The sequence below is a fragment of the Atractosteus spatula genome, chromosome 22 (genome assembly GCF_055471065.1).
Source record: "Atractosteus spatula isolate fAtrSpa1 chromosome 22, fAtrSpa1.hap1, whole genome shotgun sequence".
Classification (NCBI taxonomy): Eukaryota; Metazoa; Chordata; class Actinopteri; order Semionotiformes; family Lepisosteidae; genus Atractosteus; species Atractosteus spatula.
The window spans coordinates 2012767-2038085 of record NC_142727.1 but is presented as its reverse complement, the minus strand read 5'-3'; the positions used below and the strand labels follow the sequence as shown (position 1 = coordinate 2038085).

Sequence of the window (25319 nt, the reverse complement as noted above, 5' to 3'; positions counted from 1 at the left end):
CGAGTCGAAACAGTCAATCTCGGAAGGAGTTTATTTACAGGATTTTTATTTACAACTCGAATTAAAACACAAAGATTTGACTTGACACAGAGAAAGATTCCAGCAAAGGCAGTGGGAGAGAATCAGGACGCACAGAGCTACGGCTAACAGGACTTCTTGATAAAGAGCAGAACATATTTAGAGACGTGGGTGTGGAGGCCAAGAGCTTGTGTAGTGTTAATGACAGAGGGGCACACCTCTGTCTCCCCATCAGGCACTGTCTGTTCATCTTTCTCTCCCTGACTACCTCATCCGATTCTCCTTATTCAGTGTCGCAGCCTGACTGTGCCTGTCAGGGGTGACCCTTCCTTCTCTGACCAGCAGAGGGGGCTGTTTCTTCATCTGAAAACGGGGAAAGAACACAGTGTTCACTAGAATACTGGACACTTACTGTTAGCACAGCCCTGTAGTCACATGTAACGGACAAAACCTAAGGCATATGTAGACCTGCAGATCTCCAAGTCCTAGTCCTGGAGGACCACGGTCTCCAGGTTTTCAGTCCAGCTGAGCTCGTAACCCAAATGAGCTCATTTTTTTTTGCTTAACTGGACCAGTTTAACAGCTCCAGCCAGGTCTTCAGGTGTTTATAATTTAAAGAGATCTGTTTTACGGGCTCTTTTTTAAAAAGGCCATTTGCATACATCTTCGTTTCCTGTAATCGTTCTCTTCATGCACTAGACGGGCAGTTATTAGTGATGTGATCTTCACAATTGTAGCCAGCTGTGTGGTTATTGTAAGTTCACTGCATTTTGGACTGTAGGACTCTACTGAACATTTTTAGATAGCCCGACTCAAAAACGAAAAGCACAGGGACTCTGATCTAGAGAATATGGCAGCCTAGTACAAACGCTTCCAACCCTGGGCCTGGAGAGCCCTGACTAACTTATTCTTGCAGCTCATCCTTCATCACCTGTTACTGAAAACCGAGTAACTTGTTCATGTTGCTCAATTAAACAAGTAATATTTTGCTCTTTTTTGATCTTTGCTTACAATCATTTCTGAATTACTTAATCGATCAGAGAGACCAGGCTCTCCAGGAACGGAGTTTGAAGCCTCTGCTATATTACTACTGGAAGCTACCCATCCTCCAAACTCTCAAATCACAAGGATTAGGCAAAACAAAAACCTCCTGGTATCTCCTATTCCCGTGGGACCAGTTCTGTGACTCATTCCTGGGAGAAGCAAACGGTCTTGTCCCTAGGGTGAGGTATGTTGTGAACGGAACAGCAACTGATGAAACTAAATGACACTCAAGAAGAGAGATTTTTCGACCCTAGTCCTGAAGAGTCCTCATCGCGATCAGGCAATTTGTTAAATCAAGTATGTTAAAGATCATAGGGGAGTCACTGGACCGGGCCTCTCCGGGACCAGGGTTACAAACTCCTGGAGTCAGTGGAGCGGGCCTCTCTGGCACCAGGGCTACAGACCCCTGGAGTCACTGGACCGGGCCTCTCCAGCACCAGGGCTACTGACCCCTGGAGTCACTGGACCGGGCCTCTCCGGAACCAGGGTTACAGACTCCTGGAGTCAGTGGAGCAGGGTTACAGACCCCTGGAGTCAGTGGAGCGGGCCTCTCCGGGACCAGGGTTACAGACTCCTGGAGTCAGTGGAGCGGGCCTCTCCGGGACCAGGGTTACAGACCCCTGGAGTCAGTGGAGCGGGCCTCTCCGGGACCAGGGTTACAGACTCCTGGAGTCAGTGGAGCGGGCCTCTACGGGACCAGGGTTACAGACTCCTGGAGTCAGTGGAGCGGGCCTCTCCGGGACCAGGGTTACAGACTCCTGGAGTCAGTGGAGCGGGCCTCTCCGGGACCGGGGTTACAGACTCCTGGAGTCAGTGGAGCGGGCCTCTCCGGGACCGGGGTTACAGACCCCTGGAGTCACTGGACTGGGCGGCTCCGGGACCAGGGTTGGTGACCCTGGTACCAGAAATCTGTCCTCAGCAGGTAACCAGAAGCATAATTTTGGTTCAAAACCAAAATATGGCCTGCTGACGTAGCTGAGCTACGGTATGGGACAACGGTCCAAGAGTTACCTGCAGCGGTCTTTCCCGAGGTGAGTTGGTCTCTTTCAGAATCTGCAGCGGAGAGCGGCCCTCACTCAGCAGCACTTTGGCACTCTTCTCTGAGAGAGAAAGAGAAACGGAGACAGTGGTTATCATGGGCATACTTGCCTGCTGCCTGCAGCAAACACACACCGCGGTCAGAGTCCCAGGACACTTCCTGATCCCCCACCTTTCTTGCAACGTGACGCCCGGTCCTTAGCGTCACTCCCAGCATGCTTTGCTCCCCGATGTCCTGCCGCAGCCCTGTCTGGCGTTCGGTTCGAATCCTGTGGGACCGCACTGTGGCTCTGTGGGGGGACCCCCTTCCCCGTTACCCCAAAACCCGACCTCAGCCACTGTGGCCGCAAGGCGAGGTGACCATCTTGACTGCCGTCGGGTTTCCCGCCTTCCGTCTTCGGAAGCGCCTTCGCCACGTCAGATTCAGAGCCGACCCCGGAATCGTCGGGAAGTTGGGATGCCAGGCGCGGCTCCGTTTCACAGCTTCGGGGTTCTGCATCGGAGACCGCGGCAGTTCTTGGAGAAGTTGAGCTTGGCCGAGGGGGGGCCCCTTCTTCCCCGTTTTGGGGCACACTCTGCTGGAGGCCGCTACCAAGTGGAGAGCGGGACTCAAGGTGTAACCCCATTTCTTGGCTTTGAGGCTGCTCACACCCCGACTCAGATGACTCGTTCCCCTCCCTGGGCACCCCGTCTTTGGTCTCTCTCCCACCACACTCCAAGAGCCCCCCTTTTTCGGGTCCTGCAGGCTCTCCCGTCGGCTCAGGGTTTTCCGTCTCGTCTGGTTGAGGACTGTTCAGCACATGAGATGTCTGTAGAACTCCGGCATCAATTCCCAAGCTTCCCGGCAGGAGGGGTGTCTGGAAACGAGGAACGTCTTTCGCGGGCGAGCTGCAACCGAATCGGGAGGGCTCATGGCCCACTTGTGCCCCCGCCTGTAGGTTTTGGGGTGCGGCCCCCGGAGAACACATTGGGGGGGTTTCAGAAAGGGCCGCTGGGGCCATAAAGGGCTCGTCCTGCACCCCAGGGTGGGGATCTCGTGGGACCGTTTCGGGGGCACCCTCCTCTGGCCTGCCTTCCTCGTCGAGGAAGAGATCGTTCAGCCGCCGGACGAAGGAGGTCACCGTAGCTGTAACGGAGAGAGAACAGTGTCTATCACCACTGCACACATCCAGAAACCCACAGAGCGATTTCGCCACCTCCCCGCTCCCGTCCTTCCTCAACAGTGGTACAGTCCTACCTGCCATGATATCTTTCATCGGGGTGCGGGAAATACCAAGCGTGGGGGAGCGGGGGTCGTCTTCCAGGACTGCACCCTCAGAGAGCCCCCCCCTCACAGGGGTGAGGCTGCTGACAGCGCCCACCTGAAACACAGAAGCAACCCTGTACTGCACACCTTTCAGGTCTTCTGGCCATCACTTAAATTCAGCTAATGATTGCCTTTAGAGGCATAAGGTGTCGAGATCAACGTGATCTGAAGGAGACAAGGTTACAAACAAGATGCCGTTCATCCCCCTGATATTCAACCGTTCCTTAAAGGATGTGAGGGTATCAGCTTTGACAACAGGGCTGGGGTGCATGTTCCATTGTCCCACAACCCTTTGAGGAAAAAACTGCATCCTTTACAAGGAGACCCATCAACAGTATAGAATACCCCTGTTAGTGTCCTGCTTCTATCACCTGTATCAGAGACCCATCAGCAGTATATAATACCTGTGTCAGTGTCCTGCTTCTATCACCTGGATCAGAGACCCATCAACAGTATATAATACCCCTGTCAGTGTCCTGCTTCTCTCACCTGTATCAGAGACCCATCAGCAGTATATAATACCCCTGTCAGTGTCCTGCTTCTATCACCTGGATCAGAGACCCATCAGCAGTATGTAATACCCCTGTCACTGTCCTGCTTCTATCACCTGGACCTGAGACCCATCAATAGGAAATACCCGCCCCTGTCCTGTTTCTCTCACCTGTATCGGGGTCCTGTCAATACCAGCACTGGGGGAGCGAGGGTCGATCACGCTCTGAAGGTGCTTGTTCCTCACGGGCCGGCTGGGGGGCTGCAGTCTGGGGGTTGCCACAGCGACCTTGCTCTCGCTGGTGCCCATTTTGACCTCTGATCACGTTCAAAACAAGGACAGAGCACCTTAATGTGCAGTAAAGAGAGTCGGAGTCCAGACGCAACACAACCACTACGCACCGCTCAACGGTAAAGAGACGCAAGGCAGGAGTGTTTCTTCAGTATGAGTATTAGCAATATGACACTTTTCTAAAAGATACACAAAAAGGTTCTAACAACCTGCAGTTTACACGTAAACTCTAACACAGCTACGCAACAGTTTATTTTCGCAGGACCTTGGACACTCAACAACCTGATCGCATTTATCTTCTCACTCTCAGTCTGAAAACAGACTTGCGTTGCTTGTCTCATTTTGTTTTTGATCAGCGTCTATTCTGCAAAACATGTCTATTTATGGGTCTCTTTTTGCCATATTTACCTGGTTTTCTCCTTGCTTCTTCTCTGTTTCCCGTTCGCGTGACTCCCAACCTGTGAACTACTCAAACGCCACGGTCAGATAACTCCACAGTCCCTACAATGTCTCTCTGCTACCACACAAATAAAGCCCTCTGCCTTTTTTTGAATTCGCGGAACGTTACATCCTGCTTTTTTCAAACCGGCCAATCGTAGTCCGGTCCCGCCCCTCTTCACAAGCCGATTGGCTGTAACTGGAAGATCGAGGACTCTCTTTGGACAGAGCCGCCAGAGGGAACGCCCTCCTTAAGCTCCAGCCCCGCCCTGCCTTTGCGGCTGTTGCGCAAGCCCTTGTAGAAACTCGCAGCCATTTTGGCTCAAAGCAGATTTTGGTGGGGGCAAAATGAGCCAAAATGGCGACGGGAGACTCCGGAGATCAGCAGTCAAGTTAAATATGCGAAAAACCTGAATCACCGTAATAACCTGAACGTTGACGTTCAGGAAGTCGTTAGACATTTGATTCTGTATTTTCAAAAACTAGGTTTTCCATCACTCCAAGAATTTTGGATTTGCAAACCCAGCCACCACATTTGCACTTGAATAATAATCACTTACACTTATATAGCGCTTTTCTGGACACTCCACTCAAAGCGCTTTACAGGTCATGGGGATCCCCTCCACCACCAGCAGTGTGCAGCCCCACCTGGATGATGCTCCAGTACTCTCCCCACACACCAGCTCTCAGTGGGGAGGAGAGCAGAGTGATGGAGCCAGTTCAGAGATGGGGATTATTAGGAGGCCATGATGGGTAAAGGCCAGGGGGAAATTTGGCCAGGACACTGGGGTAACACCCCTACTCTTTTCAAGAAACACCCTGGGATTTTTAATGACCACAGAGAGTCAGGACCTCAGTTTTACATCTCATCCGAAGGACGACGCCTGTTTACAGTATAGTGTCCCCGTCACTATACTGGGGCATTAGGACCCACATGGACCACAGGATGAGCGCCCCCTACAGGCCCCACTAACACTTCTTCTAGCAGCAGCCTTAGCTTTCCCAGGAGTCTCCCCTCCAGGTACTGACCAGACACACCTGCTGAGCTCCAGTGGGGCTGCCAGCTGGGAGCTGCAGGGTGATATGGCTGCTGGCATCCATTTGCAAAAGAACGCCTCTTAAAACATTTTTTTTTCTCCCGCAGTATTAAATTCTGCTTTTTTCCCCATTCCTCCAGTATCAGACAGCTGTTTATTCCTGGAAATAGGCTGTCACAAAAGCACCACCTGGGTCCCAGACTAGAGCACACTCTGGATGGTAAATGAATCCATAAAGACAATATGGAGACACTGATTATCCTGGTCAGCACATGTTTGAAAGGTGGAAGGAAGGAAACTGGGCAGTCTGACAATTCCCTGGAACATGCAGGCTCCACACAGAAGGTACCGCAGCTTAGGAAAGAAGAGTTAATTAATTGATGAGCTCCAAGAATGCAGACCGACTCCTTTTTAAGAAGCTGTAATACTGACACACCGTGTTGACACAGATGTCGGTATGAATTGAATTCCTTTTTATTATGTACCATTATTTTGCACTGTATTTTACAATAGGTGGCAGAATTCCATTTACAAATGAACAAGTTTATATTACAAGAGCATGGCCTAATGATGCTGAAATTAAAATACACCGAGAGAGGGAGAGCTCACCCCCCTCTCCCCTCAGCGACTGTGCCCAACTGTTAAGAGTCCTGCTATTCTCTCCCGTCTTCCTCTCCTCCCATCTTGTCTAACTGTCTCTCCTGTCTTACTGTCTCTCCTGTCCCACTGTCTCTCCTCCTCCTCCTGTCCCACTGTCTCTCCTGTCTCACTCCCTCTCCTGGAATTATATTTATGGATACACAACTGCTGCTTTACGACAGAGCTCTAAAAATAATGGAAAACACCACGTTTGGAAAATGAACTGGAGTTCTTCTGCAGCCAGTTTAGGTCTGTCTTCAGGTGTGCTCCATGGCAACAAGACACCGGCCTTCCCCTGCCTGTCCCCGCTAACGTCCCCACCCCTCACCGCCGTCGTCTCCCTCTCGCCCCCCTCTTCCTCCTCCTCGCCCCACTGTCCCACACGCGCACCCTCCTCCTCGGACGAAACACTCACACAGTATCTGCCCCCCGCCCCTGCCCCCGCCCCCCTCTCTCAGTCCCCCTCCTTCTCCCGCAGGCCGAACGCTCTGAGCAGCGTGTCCAGGTCGCGGCTGTCGGCCGCCGCGTACAGCTCGCTCTCTCCCAGCATGCTCAGCGCCATGCGCAGCGTGGACCAGATGTTCTCCGACATGGCAGCCCCGCCCCCGCGGGGTCCCGCCCCCGGCACCGGCCCCGCCCCTTCCTGCGCCGCGCGCTGGAGAGAAAGCGCCTCCAGGAAGTGCTCCACAGCTTCCCTAGCAACGAGAGAGAGAGAGAAGCTAACAAAGAGAAAACAGCAGTAAACACCCCAAAACAGACTAGCAACACCCGCCGGCACAGATTCAACTCCTTAAAACAACACACGGTAATCACAGCACACACATGAGGGACAATTCCTACACTGTTAAAGAGGAACTGGAGTCCCAGTTTCTCAGACCGGTTATTAAATCTCGGAAACAAAATTAATTCATTGATGTTATAGAAAAAAAAAATGTACAAATGTCAAATTAAGCGTGAAATCGGGAACTTTGTGAAAAGTACTCTAAGTCGCCATGCTGTCGCAAACTCACATTCGAGTTCCCACGAGCTGCGATGTGACGCAGCCCTTCCTGCTCACTAGTCCCTGTAATGACTAACGTAATATGTTGTACGAGAGAATAAGTGCAGGCTGTGCAGCAGACATTTCACTGAAGAAAAGGTCCCAGAGTGATCTGCAGGCAGAGTTAACAAGAAGTATTTGTCAGCCAAACTGTCTGGAAGTGGAGAGCAATATTTCTATTGGATGAAAAGAGATGGATTCACAAGCCTGCTTGTTTACAGTGTAATAGGGCCGCAAAACGTGGTGCTGTGCAGACCTGGAACCTTTGTCTATTTTGTGATGTCAACTGGAGGTTTTACAAGCTACTGTGTACACTTTACTTTCACTGTGGTTTGAAATGCACTCATCAATGCTGATTCTTTCCAAGTCTGAAATATTAAAATAGCATCGCAGTTCCCCTCTAACACGTGTGGCTTACCTGTGTGCTCCCAGGTTGACACAGCTAATCCCCAGATTGTAGCGGCTCCTGATGAAGCCCGGCTGCAGTTCCAGCGCTCTCCTGTAGGCGGCGACAGCCTCTTCTGACCGGCTGCCGTTGGCCAGCGTGGCACCCAGCTTGTTCCACAGAAGGTAGTCCTGAGGGAAAAAGGGAAAAAAGCACAGTTACAAACGAGAGGAGTCCCATCTAGATCAGAGCTCACCGACCCAGGAAATCCTCACAAAATCAACTTCAACAACATGGCCGGACAACTGGTTCCTTAGTTGTTCCCCACTCCCACAACTCTTTATGTAAAGAAGTGCCTCCGGTTCTCAGTTTTAAAGGTACTTCCCTGTAGTTTTGACTTGTGCCATCTGGTTTGGATTTCACCATTGATTCCGAAGAACTCCTGCCAGTCGAAAGAGCGAACACACTCATAACCCTTTTTGTCTAGATGTAATGCTTAGAGCCCTTCTCCAGGTAGTAGATGAGTTTTGGAAGGTGGCCACTAAACTGATCCGAGGATCTTATCCAGCCATTTCTTGAGAAGAAGCCAGGATGTCGGCTTCAACGACATGGCTGGGCAGCCTGTTCCACGCCCCCACCACCCTTTGTGTAAAGACACAACTCCTGTCTTCAGTTTTAAATGCACTTCCTTGTTGTTCCACCTCCACGTGGTTCCTCCGGGTTTGTGTTACAGTGCTGATTCTGAGGAAGCCTGACATTTCCGATACTTTTATACATCAGATCCCCTCATAGTCTCCACTGCTCAAGACTTAAAAGGTTAAATTCCTTCAGCCTGTCATGTGTTACTATAGAGATAGGGTTCGTCTTGTACAGAGTATGCATGCATGGGCTAATCACAGTGTTTTCTAACAGTCTGGCAGTATTAATTCATACAGTACATTAACAGAGAGTACGATCAGAATGTGCAGCACCGTGTTTAAAGATCTTCTAGTACCTGCGGCCTCACGCTCAGCGCGGTGTTGAAGCAGTCCACCGCCTTGTCGAATTCTCCGCTCAGGTTGAACAGGACCCCCAGCCCACACTGGACATCGGGGTCCACCTCCCCAGGGTCCGAGTTCACTGCCGTCAGGAAGAGAGCCTGCACCTCTGAGAACAGCGTCCTGTCAGACACAAGGAGTCGATTACCAATTGCCAATGATCGCAATTCTGACCACGTGAAGACAAAAAGGAACAGACACGAGGTATCGATTACCAATCTCCAGTGATCGCAATTCTGACGGCATGAATACAAAAAAGAATCTTAACAAGTAGCTCTATTTTCTGATAGAGCAGAACATCTAGCGTATTAACAGAAGATGAACGATTTTGAAGTACCTTCAAAATCAAAACAACTTTAACAATAAAGCTGCTAGAAAACACCTTGATAAAGTACCACTTCAAGGAAAATGTTAAGATTACCTGATGCAGAATAAAAAGACTAAATCGATCTTTAAGGAGCAGAAAAGGGTAGGTAGAAACATGAAGCATTCTGATTGGCTGATACAGCCCCTCTCATTTCTCTCATTTTTTATACTTGATTGAAAGCTTAAATTGACCCAGCTTTCTCACACAAAGCACTTACCTTCTATAAAAATATATTTTAATGTTTTATTTAATTGAAATGAATCTGACAGCCATACATGTACCATTCTTTCCATCATTTGAATAGTCATTTGAGGACTGTGGAGCAGAGTTTTGTACCTCGGGGGGGTACGAGATGCCCTTTCTTTCTGGGGGGGGGGGGGTGCGAGCCAGGCCACATGGTTTCAGAAGGGAAAAGATCGAAAAACACAAACCACTTCAACGCTCTCTGATAAGGGCACCGGCTGCAGTCAAGGTTAGGGGGCGCTACCCTAGAACGAGGGGGGGGGGGGGGAGGGCACTCACTCGGGCAGCAGGGAGCCGAACCTCTCCCTCTCCCTCTCGCGGTCCCTGGCCCGGTCGCCGCCGCCGCCGCCGCCCTCCCTGGCTCCGTCCACCAGGTGGCGGTATTTGGGGTTCTGGGCCAGCCAGTCGCGCAGCGTCTCGCAGGCCTGCTTGTGCAGCGACTCGTTGGTGAAGCTGACCGCCAGGGCCATGAGGGCCACCAGGTTGTCGCTCTTCAGCTGGACACACCTGCGGGAGGGAGGGCGGGTGCCGCGCGGGTCAGTACCGCGGCCGAGACCGTTTCCACGACAGCAGAGCTCAGTACCAGACTGGATCTACAGTACAGCATACAGCTCTGAACACCACATTACCACCATATAGCATCACCATATTATATTACCATATATAATATTGTATAATCACCATATTGTAAATTATATAATATATAATATAGCTTTTTATAATATAAAAGCTGTTCTACATATAACAGCTTTATTCCCCAGGCAGTGACTCCTATTAATCACTGAACATTACTTAAACTTGTGGTAACTAGAATACAGATTACTTTGTTTACAACTACGGCCTTATGGGCATTAATAATATTATCTGTACATGGCTATTTATTACGGACAGATATTTATCATTCATAAATATGTATGGGGTTATCACAAGTAGGAAGAGAAAAAGATTCTTTGGCGTCATAGTCAACAACAGTATGCGCATCATTCTAGCTGATCGCTTGGATAGCGATCTATTACAGAAGAATGAAAAATGTAAATATGAGATCTGTATCGTATGGAGCTGGCTTATTTGAGTAGAGCTGCGCTGTTCGCTGAGCTTGCTATCATGGTCTGGACGGTATGTTTAGGGTGGTTTTTGAGTAAACTTGTCTTCGGGTCAGAACAAATAATGGAATTTTTATTTTCGATTTTACGATCTCTCGCCTTCCGCACAGATTTGATGTAATAATTATCTTATTATATAATATCATATTATATTACCATATTACCACAATATATACCGTATACAACATACATAACCATATTATATACCATTACCATAGCGGTATAGTACCACATTAATGTCATGCACAAAAAGGACTAGTTTCAGGGTTTAACAGGATGAGATGAACGGACACAGCTGAAGGCACTGATGGGCGTTTTCACTCATCTTCCATCCATCCATCCATTTTCTAGCTACTCCTTCAAATTCAGGGGCGCAAGGGAGCCAGAGCCTATCCTGGCAAGCAGCGGGCACAAGGCGGGGTACAGCCTGGATGGGATGCCCATCCTTCACCGGGCACACACAGACTCCCGCTCCCGGGCTAGAGCTAGTTTTTAACCCACCAGCATGTGTGTGGACTGTGGGAGGAAACCGGAGCACCTGGAGTTAAGCCCATGCAAACAGAGGGAGAACATGCAAACTCCACACAGACAGCACCCCAGGAACTGAACCTGGGGCCCCAGCTCTGCGAGGCACCAATGCTCACCGCTGTGCCACTGTGCCGCCCTTCACTAATCCTAAAAGGAAGAAGCTGAAGTTTCCACTGGGGGGTATTTACACTGCAGGGCAGCGATCGGGACTTGAGGGCAGAACTTTTTACAGGACGGTTTCGTCCAGACAGTAGAGAAAAGGTTCCCAGAGGCACCCTGGGGGGGGGGGGGGGGAGAGATGCCTTTCAATGTCTTTCCCAGCTTCGCCCCGCAAGAGGAGTGTGGCGCAGACAAGGCTAGTCGAGCCCCGCGAGGGGTCGGGGAGTGATAAGTCTGCAGCGACACTCTCAGCGGCACCGTGTCCGTCGCGTTGGCCCTCGTCGGGGCGTCCCCTCTCCTCCAATCAGCCCCCGCCCCTCCCTCCCACCGGTACGTGGACCCCATCCTGCCTAGGCGATGCCTTAAAAGACGAGTCTGCCCCCTTGTGGGGAAGCGCAGATGTCAAATTGAGCAGGAATAACAACTGGCGAATCCAAAAAGGGAAAGCAATGCCACAGAGAAGAGGCCGCCCCTCTGCCCTTCCCGCTCGTTAGTGAGGAGCTAATTGACCCCTGCAGCTCATCTCGCCGTTTCTCAACGGAAGTCAAGGTATCGGCTCAAATTCTCGCTTTCTTTTGAGACTGGTGTCCTCATCTTTTTTTGTTTTAATCCGCCACGAGCGCTTGGGCTTTGCTAGCGAATGACTCGAGACGAGATCTGAACTCGAGCTCTTCATTTAAGCTGGCGCTGCGTTGTACCTGCGGAGGGCGCTGATGGCCGCAAATTCCTGCTCGTTCTCTGCCTGGGAGGTGCCCAAGTACTGCCAAGCCTAAGGGAGAGAGAGAGAAAGAAAGAAGGCGGGATGGTGTCAGACCAAGTCCCGTGCTGTTTAACTGCAACTCTATTTTCATATTTCGGGGGTTAGAAAGAATCAGCACTGATGAGTGCATTTCAGACAACAATGAAAGTAAAAGTCACGTAGTAACTTGTAAAACCTCCAATTTACATCCCAAAATAGATTCGATTTCCAGGTCTGCGCAGCGCCATGTCCTGCGATTCAGAACGAGGCTACAAAACTTCCGGTGAGGTGAAGCGGCTCTATTACTCTGTAAACAAGCAGGCTTGTGAATCCCTCTCTTTTCATCCAATAGAAATAAAGTTTTCAGCTTTCAGACGGTTTTGCTGACAAATACTACTTGCAGCAAGATCACTCTGCAGCAGATCACATTTCGGCAGTGAAATATCTACTGCACCACCTGTACTTATTCACTCATCCATCACATTCCATTAGTCATAATGGTGACTAGTGAGCAGGAAGGGCTGACTCACGTAGCAATTCGAGGGAACTTGAATGTGAGTGGCGTCGACATGGCGACTTCCAGTACTTTCACAAAGTTCACGATTTTGTCCATTTTTCCCATAACGTCACTGAATTTATTTTGCTCCTGAGACTTCATAACTGGTCTGAGAAACTGGGACGGCAGTTCCCCTTTAAACACTGTAAACACCCCTGCTGCAGACACAGCGCCCCCTCCTGCCCCCCCCCTCAGTGCCTCTCCCCCGTCAGTACCAGCTGGTTGTTGGGCTCTCTCTGGACGGCGCTCTCAAACAGCCTCACTGCCCCGGGAATGTCTCCGCACTCCAGCTTCCTCACACCCTCCGCCAGTGGGTCCGGGTGCGAGAGGTAGGGGTTGTCCTGCTCAAACTCGTATCCCTGAGAGACAGAGAGAGACCAGAGTGCAACCAGATACACTGCATTAACACACACACAGAGGGGTTAAATACAGACACTGCAGTGCATTAACAAGCATTCACACACACAGAGGGGTTAACTAATAATTCATTATAATTGCTTACGCTTATATAGCACTGGACACTCCACTCAAAGCACTTTACAGGTCATGGGGAATCCCACTACCACCACCAATGTGCAGCCCCACCTGGATGATGTGACGGCAGCCATAGTGCGCCAGTACTCTCACCACACACCAGCTATTAGTGGGAAGGAGAACAGAGTAATGAAGCCAATTCATAGATGGGGATTACAGCCCTTCCTGCTCACTAGTCACTGTAAAGACTACTGTAATCCCCATTATTATTATAGACACTACAGTGCATTACCAAGCACACACACACAGAGGGGTTAATACAGACACTACAGTGCATTAACAAGTACACACACAGAGAGACAAAACACTCCACCACTCCAGTGCACTAACACAGCGGAGGTGGGAATCACAGGCTGTGTGACAGCCAGCGACTTCCACACCCCACCCCTGGTGACACTCCCCAGCGCCCCACGGCAGAGAACTGCACGTGCCCCATTACATGCTTCTCCACCGGGGATATCACTGGAAATGTTACTCCAATACTTCACACCATTACTCTGAAACTGCATCGTCAATGGCATTGTTTTGAAAATCATCCACCTCCGTCTCCGTCCCCTTCTGGCACGAATTAGGGAGAAATTCTCGGATGACCTACATATATACAGACCTGCTTTTTGCAGCAGGATGTGAACCCATTCATAAGCTTTAGGATATTGTGTCTAATGGCCAATAATTTTGCATTGCTAGAATGACTTCCTACTCAACAGTCGTAGGCAGACCTGCGGGGCAATCAGATTGTGGTAGTTGTGACGTTTTTTGTGATGTACACAGTAACGTGTAAAACCTCCAATTGGCATCACAAAATAGACGAAAAGCAGGCTTGTGGATCCATCTCTTTTAATCCAATAGAAAAGCTGCTCTCGACTTTGAGAGGGTTTTGCTGACAAATACTCCTTGTTAATGTTTCTGTGGTGAAACGTCTGCTGCACAACCTGTAATGTGATGTACAAGTGAATAAATACCTCAGTTATTATAGTGACTAGTGAGCAGGAAGGGCCACTTCACATTACAATTCTCACGAACTCTATCGCCCTTGGCGAGACCAGGGGTTTGCGACAACATGTTGACTTACAGTACTTTCAAAAAAGTTCACGATTGTGTACTTAATTCAAAATTTGAAACAGTTTTCTAGACCATCAATGAATTTATTTTGTTATTTTGTTATGGAGGTTTAATAACCAGTCTGAGAAATTGGGACTGCAGCTCCCCTTTAACATGACCGAGCCGTGCGACTGGGATGGCATAGACAAGGTCATGGAAATCAAAAGCTCCCCAAAGCAAGCAGGCGTTGCACAGACAGAGCCAGAGGGAGAAGCACTCAAGACACACACGCACACACGCACACACGTCGGCCACACCTTGTCATAGGACGAGGACATGAGGTCGTCGTACTCGCTCAGCCACGGGTGAGCCTCGGCGTCTCTCTTCGCCATCTCCTCCCACTCCGCCTGCAGCTTCTCCCAGAAATCCACATCACTCTGCAGGTACCATCAAAGGGCACAATGTCAGAGGAGACAAAAGCTACAGCTCCCATGATGCACTGCAAACCCTGAACTGCCTGTAGGGATTTTCTAACGTGGTCAAAGGCACTATGTGAACTGCAGTTCTTACAAAACTGTACACCTCTGAAATAGTGATGAGATAGACACTATGATGCAATACTACTCTAAGTACCGTTAATGGACATATGTCTGCCCCATGCCATATGGGATATGTAGTTCTCTAAAGAACTACATGGGTTAATGGTATTCTAAGTACCATTAATGGACATATGGCTGCCCAGTGCCATGTGGGATATGTAGTTCCTTAGAGAAAGTTCTCTAAAGAACTACATATCCCACATGGCATGGCATTAATGGTACTTAAGAGTAGTAAGGCATCATAGTGTTTATCCCATCACTGTTTCTATAAATCACTATATATGAAAGTTGCTTCTCACAAAAGGGTTTTTTCCAACTGTCATTAACAAGCCCTGGGCAGTACAGTCTGTTCACTTCTTAATAAAACAAGTGTTGCATAAGAACTGCACTTGTAGCTGTTAAAAATGTCCTCTTCTGCAGTTAACAGGACTTCACAGGTTCACAGTTTCAGAGTGCCCTTGTGCATTCTCCAGTCTGTAGTCCTCTTTAAGTAACTGGGCCCTTGTACAGCCTCTCAGGGCACTAAACCAGGAGGCTTCATAAGAAAGATGCATAACAGGTGGGTCCGTTGGGCCACAGAGATTCAGTCAAGAACAGTAGTGGGGTAGTGGTAGTGGGGCTCCCCAGTTACCTCCACAGCTGCCTTCGCTTTCTCAAAGTCAGGGTTAGGGGAGAGAGCGCCCCCTGTGGTGAACTCATCCACCCAGGACTCTACCTCCACCTGAGAAAGAGAGGAAAAACCACAAAAAAAATTCAAAAGAAGGGCAGAGACTTAGAGAGAGATCAGGACACGCACCCCGAGAGCGATAAATTGCAAGAACACAAGCATGGTGTTCAGAGAGACAGGGGTGGACGCCTTTGTTTTTTATTCTCTCGTTCGGACTTTTCCTAATTTCTTTCCTCTCCTGTTCACTCCATCCCGGTCTCTCTCTTGTCTCTTTCCCTCCCAACCTCACTCAGCACAAATGCAAACTACAAGCCTAAAAAAAAGCATCTAAAAAACTACAAATCCATGCAGTGCTCTACTGCCCCTCCCCTTGGGGTCCTACCTGATTGATATTAGCCGCCCAGTTCTTTGCCTGTTCAGCCTGCTTGCTATCAGTTTCCTTCCTCACCTCGCTGGTTTCTGTGGTGACTGAGACCTTGTGAATCTGTCTAAGTAGCTTGGTGGGAGGAGTGGAACCGGGCAGGGGTTGGGGGGGGAGGGGAGGCAGTTTAAAAGTGTGTCAGAGAACAGGAGAGAGCTGAGACAAGACAGTAAGGACGTGCAGAACCAGACAAACTAAATAGAGCGAGAACTGTGTCTGTCCGATACAGACTCAAATGGTAAGGTGGGAGCTCTCAACTACTTCTGCCTGAGAACAGGGTTTCCCAATAACAGTTCTGGGTCCTTTATAAAATTCTTAACTGATAATAATTAATAATTATACATTATATTTATAATATATTATAACGGACTCACACACACACTCACACCGGGGCCAGTTTTCCCAGAAGCACCAGCATGTTTTAGACCATGGGAAGAAACCCACACAAACACGAGGAGAACATGCAAACTCCACACAGACAGCACCCCAGCAATAGAAACCAGGGCCCCAGCGCTGCCAGGCTGCAGTGCACAAATGTGTAGTGCCCGGCTTTAAGTTCTTAAAGCTTCGAACGCGATTTCCAACGGGCGGCCATCAGGGACCAGCATCTGGGAGCTGCTCTCCCACAGCCGCGAGGGCCAGACTGGAAACAGCTGGACCTCTGCAGAAGGACAGAAGCGCTCGCCGTGAGTGGGTGTGATCCCCCCTCACCCAAACCTGCCCAAGCTGAGGGTCTGCAGGGCGAGGAGAGACCGCGCACAGCACTGCGTGTTGAAGGCACTGGAAACAGCACCTTTGAAATGGAGGGAGGGGACGTCTTAAAACTTGGGGCTAGACGTGCAGAAACAGGTGAGCCGAGAGTCAGTGGAGGGCATCAGGAATGAAAGCCAACAGACACGGGGAACCCCAGCAGGCTTGGGACCCATGAATACAGGCCCTAGGACAGCCCATGTGCTCTACCAAAGCTAACCTCTGTACAGGCTGGTGCAGATGTCCGAGACTGGACCCAGACCGATCTGCTTTTGAACTCCTGATGAGCCAATCATTGACTTGACCCAGAACGAACACTTTTGGACCAGTTATCGGCCACTGAGGGTTTTAGGGTTGTAATCCGAGTGAACCCCACCGCTCCATCCTGCATGTTACAGGATGTAGGGTCCCCTGCATATTTCATACAGCACAGAAAATACATTCCGCACAGCTGACTGTACCTTAGAGAATATACACTCTACAACACAGCACACAGAAGACATCATAAAAGGTACAAAACGAAAGGAGGGTGGCTTGGAACCATCTAATTTGGTCATTAGTTGTGAATTGGTTCCAGGATCTCATCCCGCCCGTTCTTGAATGAAGCCAAAGTATTGATCGTGGCTGGGCGCTGTTCGGATCGATATCTTATCAAATGAGCATGTACTGGGAACTCCGCCGGTACACCAGGAATCTGCTTGAGTGAAAGATGCCCTGGTTATTCAGGTGCGCTGGGCCAGAGGCCAGTCATTTGGCAGGGAAGGTGAGGAAGTTCTCTGGGATGTGAAGTTGAGTCTAAAAGTACAAGTTCTACTTTGACATTATCTCTGGATATTGCACAGTGTACAGCACAGCCGGTATGCTAAAATACTTTATTCAGTACATCATGTTTCATCTACAGGGCATCGTCTATATGGTACATTATAAACTAGAGTTGGAAATATCTGGGAAAATTAAAAAAGATATATCTGGGAACGCATAGCGATCAGAGGCTGGGCTACACCGAGAATATAGACAGCATTTTTAAGAAAGCGGTTCTTAATTCCAAGTCTACAGAACTTGAATGTCAGTCAAGATGTCCAAGAGATGGCTTATAAAAAGCCTGGCTGAGAGCATTTAACAGGACAGTTCGGTATGGAAACCTGGGGCTGAGAAGCAAAACCAAACTGTCCAGGAAAAAAATAAAGCAGCCCCCAGCTCAGCGATTTATATCATAATACAGTTCTCAGAATGGCCAGGAAGATCACAGCTGCCCCCACACACCCACTCCATTTCCAATTCATAATGCTGTCATCGGGGAGTACAGGGCACCAAATTCAGATAAAACCATGTGTAAGAAGTCCTTTGTTCCCTCTGCAATTAAAAAGCTTAATGAATGTGTGTAAATGTAGTCCCCCCTCTATCCATTTATGTATTATGTGCTGATGTTAGGATTTTATGTTTTCCTAGTGTGTTTTATATTTTTAAGGGAGAAGCCAAAGACAAACTTCCACAGTAGTGGACAATAAAGTACCTATCTATATAGAAAACACTACAGTACTTAGTCCTGCGTTTATATTGTATATTCTATGTGGTAGCCCATGCAGTGTTCTGCACAGTAAATTCTCCATGTGATGAAGCTTATAGTGTTTATAAGACAGATCATATTTTAGATAGTGGCAATCTGTAGGGTGAAATCCATGCGGATTGACTGCATAGTGAAGGACTGTCTATAGTGTGTAGTCTGGAAGGTGTACTATCTGTAAGGAACGAGTCGTCTCTAGTCTCTGCTTGGGCGTGAGGGGTCCTACCTGGTCGATGTTAGTAGCCCAGTGTTGTGCCTGTTCAGCCTGCCTGTTATCAGTGCTCTCCCTCACCTCGCTGGTTTCTATGGTGACTGACCCCTCCCCGATCTGCCTAATAAACTTCAGAAACTAAGATGGGAACAGAGAGAATTACACAGCCATCAGGGGAGGAGAACAAATCACCATCGTTAACGATCATTCATCGTCACAACCACGCCTACAATTAGGATTGTCATGGGACTCTGCCACGTTAAACTGTGCACCCCTGGACAAGAGCATGAATCGGATTTTTTTAGTGACCAAACACCAGGCATAAAACAGAAGAGACAGAAACACAGTAGTACCGTATCTAGCCAAGCTGAGATCTCGTGTTAACAGTTTGAGGGCCCATCACAGACCCTCAAGCAAAATACATTTATCCTACAGGACATAGAAGAGCTGTAGGAAACTGGACAGATCATCTACCGTGTCTGAGGAGATGGGTTTTTTATTATATTATCGCCATCAGGCATCGCACTGGGCGACTAACTCAATGTTAAGTTGGGCCTGCTAAATAAAAATGAAACCAAATCAGTATATCTAAAACACTGTCCTCTCACTGGCTGTTAACAGGGGCACTGACCTCTGTGTTCTGTAATTTGGGGTCGCTGACTTTAGCCAGAAGCTGCTTGGCGGTTTGCTGTAGATCTTCTCCGGCCTGATATTCCCGCGTCCTGACCGGAAGGGGGGAGAGAAAAGTAAACATTATTACCATCTTAGAGGAAACTATTCACTAAATCTCTCGGGAAATGGTCTTCCCCTCCCAGAGATGGTGAAAAGAACAAAATCAGTTAAGGGCATCATCCATTTTCTAACCTCTTCTCTTGATTCAGGGTCGCGGGGGGGGGGAGGAGTCTATCCCAGCAAGCACTGGGAGCAAGGCAGGGCACACCCTGGATGGTACGCTGCCCCACACACAGCAGGGCCAATTTTCCCTTGGCAATTAACCCACCAGCATGTCAGGCCTGGGGGAGGAAACCCACAGGGGAGAACATGCAAACTCCACCCAGACAGCACCCCAGGAATTGAACCCAGGGCCCCAGTGCTGCGAGGCAGCAATGCCAAGCACTCTGCCACCATAATGCCCGCTATGGGCATTAGCAAAGGAAGAAGAAACTAATCGCATCTCAATGTTGTTTGCTTTTAGGAAGGGGCCCACTTCATGTAGAATTCAGCCAGGACACTGGGGTCAACACTGTGACTCAATCTCATTCTGCGCGATTTTAAAAGACTGGACTGGATTTTAAAAGTGTCTGGACAGCCGGTCAGCACCCCGTCAGTTGGTCAGTTTCTGATCGGTCACCCGGTGTCCGGTCAGCCAGTCAGTGTCATTGTGACGCAGTATCTGGTCAGCCAGTGTCCAGTCAGTTGGGCAGTGTCTGGAAAGGCCGGTCAGCATCCCAGCAGTTGGTCTGTGTCTGATCAGTCACCCGGTGTCCGGTCAGCCAGCCAGTGTCATTGTGACGCAGTATCTCGTCAGCCAGTGTCCAGTCAGCCGGTCACCGTCCGGTCAGTGGGTACTCCTCCTCACCACTCGTTGTCCTGCTCCTTCTCCCCCAGGTCTCCCAGCCACAGCTTCTCCTCCGACTGCTCCAGGTACTCCTCCGCCCAGCGCACGGGCGCGGCCGGGTCTGAGAGCGACACAGAGAGAGAGAGAAACGGCGTCGGCCCGACTCACTCGGCAGCGGCAATCCCAGAGTCCCCTGCGGCTCTTTGCAGATGGGCGGTAGTCGCTCCCCTGCCTTGTTTCAAGCAACAGCCGGGTGAGATGGTGAATTAAAGGGGGACTGCAGTCCCCATTTTCTCAGACCGGCTCTTAAAACTCGGTAACAAAATTAATTCACTGATGGCGGAGAAAAAAACTACAAAGATACCGTATAGTCGCCATGTTGCCGCAAACTTGCATTCGAGTTCCCACAAATTGTGATGTTTTGCGGCCCTTCCTGCTCACTAGTCCCTGTAACGACTAATGCACTGTGATGGACGGGCGAATAAGTGCAGATTGTGCAGCAGACCTTTCACCGCAGAAATGTTCCAGCGCGATCTGGAGTTAACAAGTAAGTAGTATCTGTCAGCAAAATCATCTCATGGTCGAGAGCAATATTTCCACTGGATGAAAAGAGCTGGATTCACAAGCCTGCTTGTTTACAGCGTCACAGGGCCACTTCACCTCACCGGACGTTTTGTTGCCTCGTTCTGAATTGTAGAACATGGCGCTGCGCAGACCTGGAAATATAATCTATTTTGTGATGTAAATTGGAGGTTTTACAAGTCACGGTGAACATTTTACCTCTACTGGGGTTTGAAATGCGCTCATTAATACCCGATTCATTCTAACCCCAAAATATAAGAACAGCTCCCCTGTAATTACTAAACCACCAAACAGACCAGATGGGGGGGATTGGTCTCTCATTTGTAACCCTCATTTGGAAGGCTTTCAGGAAGAGTATCATCTTAAGCAACACACCTGGCAAGGCAGTTGCTCACACTCCCCAGACTACAAGCACAAGCCTCACACTGCCAGTCCTCAATTTCTTGTAAGAGAGGACTCACTAATGACCTCACGCCCTTAGGGTAATACAGAAACGTCACTTCACATCTGTAATGGAGGACTAAATAACGTGTTGTGCAATGTCAATATCCCTTCCCTCAACTTCAATTTTACAAATCACACAGCAGATGCAGGCGTTCGGATGGTCCCCTGTCTCATCTCTCGAACCAGCATAGAATCAAAATCCAGCACACGGATCCAACGCACCTGTGCCGTCATCTATGAACTCCCTGGTCCAATCGGAGTCCGCCGTCTCGCTCAGCCCCGCCTGCGGCACGGAGGGGGCGGGGTCGGGGGAGTTGAGGAACTCGGCCGCCCAATCACCCGACAGAGCGAGGGCCGCCACCCCCGGGGCTGCGCCGAGAACCGCCAATCGGGCACACCCAGGACGGAGGGGGCCACCAATCAGGAATGGCGGGGGAAGAAAAGAGAAGAGACAGCTCATAAATAAACAGAAGTACAGAAAGAAGGAGAGAAACATCTAAACAATCAGTGAGACAGCATCAATTGATACGTTTAACATTACACCTTAAAAGGAAAAGGGGGTGTGTTCAGGAACCTGCAGAGTAAATGCAATCAAATACCTTTTCAGAATGCATCCTCTGATCCTGTTAACAGCTCAGGAACGGCCAGAATATTTAAAAACTTTCAGGACACATTCAACTACAAGCACAAATCAAATGCACTTGACTCTTATTTTCTCCCCTCTGTTCTTCCTTGTCGTGCTTGTCTAGTACACCTGGTGTTGCGGTCACGTCCCAGAGTATCAGCTGGTTTGTAACAAGACGTGCCTACTGTTTCCCCACAATGCACCACACATCCTAGCTGTCAAGCCTGGCTTGTAGCCCGTGAGACAAGCAGCGACTGAGCACAGGGCAGCCGGCAGACAGGGAAACAGTGAAACAGCAGTCCTGGGCCTGGTGACCCCCATACACTCGCTGGTTAGCCCTCAGTTCCACAATCCATCCCTTCAATTCACTTCATAATAATACGATGGATTTGAACTGATTTCTCCCAGCTCTCAAAGAGGGAACTGCATTGCTATTTTTAAATTTCGGGGATTAGAAGGAATCAGCACTGACGAGTGCATTTCAAACCACTGGGACTAGTGAGCAGGAAGGGCTGCAAAACATCACAATTCGTGAGAACTCGAATGCGAGTTTGCGACAACATGGTGACTATACAGCACTTTCACAACATTTACGATTTTGTGCTTGATGCAAAATATGTTACATTTTTCTGTACCGTCAATGAATTTATGATGTTACCGAGAATAAATAACCGGTCTGAGAAATTGAGACTGCAGTTCCCCTTTTAAACATGCTGGATCCTTAACCATTGCATTTTATAAGCAAAGTAAACTCCCCCAACTTATGACTAGAGGCAATATGCAAATATTCCAATGAAGCAACTGGATCTTAGATCCAGTAAGGCTTCAATGATCTAATGAATGTGGGAAATTAGGAGGTGTGGGAGACACCAGGACCAGGCCTGGGGTAGAGCGAACAGGACAGTGGAGACGGTACCTCTCTGAGGAGCCTGTCTGTAGCTCTGCTGGTCTATCTGCTGCATCTCCACCAGCAGGTCGTCCATCTTAAAGGTGTGGGGGGTGCGGGGGGGGGCCGCATCCTGCAGGAACTCGCTGACCAGCTAGAGGGCGACAGAGAGATGCTGGCAACCCATTGCGATTACAACAATAAAATCCTTACAGTTCTGTAGCGCTTTTCGGGACACGTAAAAGATAATGGGGATCCCCTCCACCACCACCAGTGTGCAGCCCCACTTGCATGATGCGCCAGTCCTCTCCCCACACACCAGCTCTCAGTGGGGAGGAGAGCAGAGGGATGAAGCCAGTTCAGAGAGGGGGGTTATTAGGAGGCCATGATGGGTAAAGGCCAGGGGGAAATTTGGCCAGGACACTGGGGTAACACCCCTACTCTTTTCGAGAAACACCCTGGAATTTTTAATGACCACAGAGAGTCAGGACCTCGGTTTTACGTCTCATCCAAAGGATGGCGCCTTTTTACAGTGTAGTGTCCCCGTCACTATACTGGGGCATTAGGACCCACACAGACCGCAGGCTGAGCGCCCCCTACTGGTCCCACTAACATCTCTTCCAGCAGCAACCTTATCGTTCCCAGGACTCTCCCATCCAGGTACTGGCCAGGAGCACTCCTGCTGAGCTTCAGTGGGGCGGCCAGCTGTGAGCTGCAGGGTGATACAGCTGCTAGCAAATATAATGAGCAGCTGCTGTTGCTCTTGTTCCTGTAATATTGGAATGATCTACATCTCTTTCTTCAATTACTACAAACAAGTGACTAATAATAACTTTACTCACGTCATCTTCAGTGGCAATCTCAATAGGAGTGGGAATCTGAGGGAGAGAGAGAGAGAGACAGGCGTTGATGATCAGAGGAAAAACTTCAAGATCAGGACAATATGGCTCTGCTCCACGTGACTCACAGTGGGTGTGGCCCTGTGTCTCCAAGCCCCGCCTTCTCGGTCCTGGGTCATGTGACCCGTCAGCTTCATGAGCGGATTGGCACCCCCACACTCCCCCTCCACCAGATCCCGCATCGCCATGGCAGCCACCAGCTCCGGCCAATCAGTCGGCAGCCACAACCTGAACTGGCCAATCACAGAGCAACAAAGACAGACAGGGATACAATATAAACACAGGATAAAAGACAGACACACAGCCTGACAGAAGATTATGTCATACAGACAGCCTTGACTGCCTGAAGGCTATGTTATATAAAGTGATATATTTAAGACTGTATAATATAGAAGCATGAGCCCCAAAGTGACCTCCAGAGCTAATTGGATTCACTGTAGGTGACACACAGAGAGAGGATTACTGACATATAACAGGTTCATTCTTCCATGCAAAAGAATATACTCCTCACACAGTGCAGGAAGACACGGGAAAATACCTAATTTAGCTATGCACAACCTGCACTCACTAGACCCTTCCCCTAAGTCACAACATCACAGAAAGACACGCTGAAGCCACAACAAGCACGCCGCTGTCTTCACGATTCACATGGCTCTCCGCACGTGTGGGCGCACTCGTCCACTCGCTGTCCGCTCACCTGCTGAAGGACAGGTCACCGGCCACCGGCGGGCCGCCCAAGGAAGAGGACGGGTGAGACAGATGGCTGTTTTTGTAACGGACAGAGGCAAGGCTGTCTGCCTCCGAGCCAAGACAACACCAGAGAGACGGACGGGACAACAGCGCGCCGCCCCCCGCTGCATATAACTTACCAGACCACCGTCACACGGCCGTCCCCCCTCTCAGCGCAATGTCAACGTACCGCAGTGCCCAGCCGGTCAAGTGTCTGCAGTAATCCTCCAATCGCTTCTCCCTCTCTGGCTCCGCAGGCACAGCACCGGCCACCGTACGCCTCCTTTAATTTAACATTATTTGGCCGACGGGATTCACGAAGCCCGGCCGCGCAGGAGCTCCCGGCAGACGGGTGGCGGAGCTACGCAAAGTGCGTAGCGAGTCGCCGCTCCGGCTGCGGCTGCGGCTGATGCGGAAACGCCGCCGAGATTCTGCGAAGAGGTTTACGTGGCGCCAACAGCGTCCGCCGATGGAGCGGTGGAGGTGAAGGGCGGAGGTTACGCAAAACGTGTAGGGGAGGCAAAAGGGAAGGTTTGCGCAACCTTTAAACAAAGTCCATTGTGCAGCACCTCCTTCCCTCCGTCTCAGACCCGACTAGTTGAGCACCCAATCAGGGATCGATTCGCCTTGAAAAATCCTTTAGGATCTCATCTGGACCGTTTTTTTTATTTCGATTTTAAGCCACACGATTATTTTAAAACGTGTTACCCTAGACCAGTTGCGGTACTGGAGTGCGTTATGTTACAACGGATGTTTTGGCTGAAGCGCCAACACTTCTGTAGGTTGATCTGGTCAGATTTAAAAACCACTAAGTGGCCAGTTTATAAGAAAATCCAGTCCCATTGATAAATCAAACAGCTACTTTATTAAATTAAGTAGTTTAGAATGTTTAGGTTTAAAATCTAATTACTCTTCAACCCTCAAGGACCACAGTTCTCTTAATTTAACAGATTTCTCCTGTTATTCATCAATACTTTACAGCCATTGCCAATCTTTAAAAAACAGGTGATTGATTAAACTAAATGAACCGGACCTCTCCGGGACCAGGGTTACAGACCCCTGGAGTCACTGGACCGGGGCTCTTTGAGACCGGGGTTACAGACCCCTGGAGTCACTGGACCGGGGTTACAGACTCCTGGAGTCACTGGACCGGGGCTCTTTGAGACCGGGGTTACAGACCCCTGGAGTCACTGGACCGGGGCTCTTTGAGACCGGGGTTACAGACCCCTGGAGTCACTGGACCGGGGCTCTTTGAGACCGGGGTTACAGACCCCTGGAGTCACTGGACTGGGGCTCTTTGAGACCGGGGTTACAGACCCCTGGAGTCAGTGGACCGGGGCTCTTTGAGACCG

The 25319-nt window shown here is 49.6% G+C and overlaps 2 protein-coding genes across 7 annotated transcripts; both read right to left on the bottom strand.

Moving 5' to 3' along the window:
• Positions 1-19: 19 nt before the first annotated feature.
• cdca3 (cell division cycle associated 3) lies at positions 20-4715 on the bottom strand. The gene is made up of 6 exons (XM_088940067.1): positions 4596-4715; positions 4068-4213; positions 3338-3461; positions 2273-3226; positions 2074-2162; positions 20-381 (listed from the first exon to the last, which is right to left on the bottom strand). Exons 2-6 carry the CDS (start codon positions 4203-4205, stop codon positions 283-285), a joined length of 1404 nt encoding a protein of 467 aa, XP_088796193.1. The 5' UTR covers positions 4206-4213; positions 4596-4715; the 3' UTR covers positions 20-282.
• A 1402-nt stretch (positions 4716-6117) lies between these two features.
• Positions 6118-24256, bottom strand: pex5 (peroxisomal biogenesis factor 5). Of its 6 annotated transcripts, none has more exons than XM_088940031.1 (16): positions 24158-24256; positions 23307-23471; positions 23182-23217; positions 22370-22493; positions 21051-21197; positions 19824-19923; positions 18876-18966; positions 18260-18382; positions 15263-15352; positions 14350-14469; positions 12673-12816; positions 11861-11931; positions 9652-9879; positions 8720-8885; positions 7759-7916; positions 6118-6996 (listed from the first exon to the last, which is right to left on the bottom strand). In XM_088940031.1, exons 2-16 carry the CDS (start codon positions 23424-23426, stop codon positions 6756-6758), a joined length of 1959 nt encoding a protein of 652 aa, XP_088796157.1. In that variant the 5' UTR covers positions 23427-23471; positions 24158-24256; the 3' UTR covers positions 6118-6755. The 6 variants fall into 6 exon arrangements, with proteins under 6 accessions (XP_088796157.1, XP_088796153.1, XP_088796152.1 ...); XM_088940027.1 differs by having other exon boundaries at positions 23307-23466; positions 24158-24235; XM_088940026.1 differs by having other exon boundaries at positions 24108-24215.
• Positions 24257-25319: the final 1063 nt, after the last annotated feature.

Coding starts and splice junctions, on each gene's coding strand:
- cdca3 (XM_088940067.1), bottom strand. CDS start 4,205: ATGGGCACCAGCGAGAGCAAGGTCGCTGTGGCAACCCCCAGACTGCAG. Junction 3,227..3,337: donor GATGAAAGATATCATGGCAG/GTAGGACTGTAC, acceptor TCTCCGTTACAG/CTACGGTGACCTCCTTCGTC. Junction 382..2,073: donor CTCGGGAAAGACCGCTGCAG/GTAACTCTTGGA, acceptor CCCCGTTTTCAG/ATGAAGAAACAGCCCCCTCT.
- pex5 (XM_088940031.1), bottom strand. CDS start 23,426: ATGGCGATGCGGGATCTGGTGGAGGGGGAGTGTGGGGGTGCCAATCCG. Junction 12,817..14,349: donor TGTCCTCGTCCTATGACAAG/GTGTGGCCGACG, acceptor TCTGTCTCTCAG/GGATACGAGTTTGAGCAGGA. Junction 11,932..12,672: donor GAGAGCCCAACAACCAGCTG/GTACTGACGGGG, acceptor TCTCTCCCTTAG/GCTTGGCAGTACTTGGGCAC.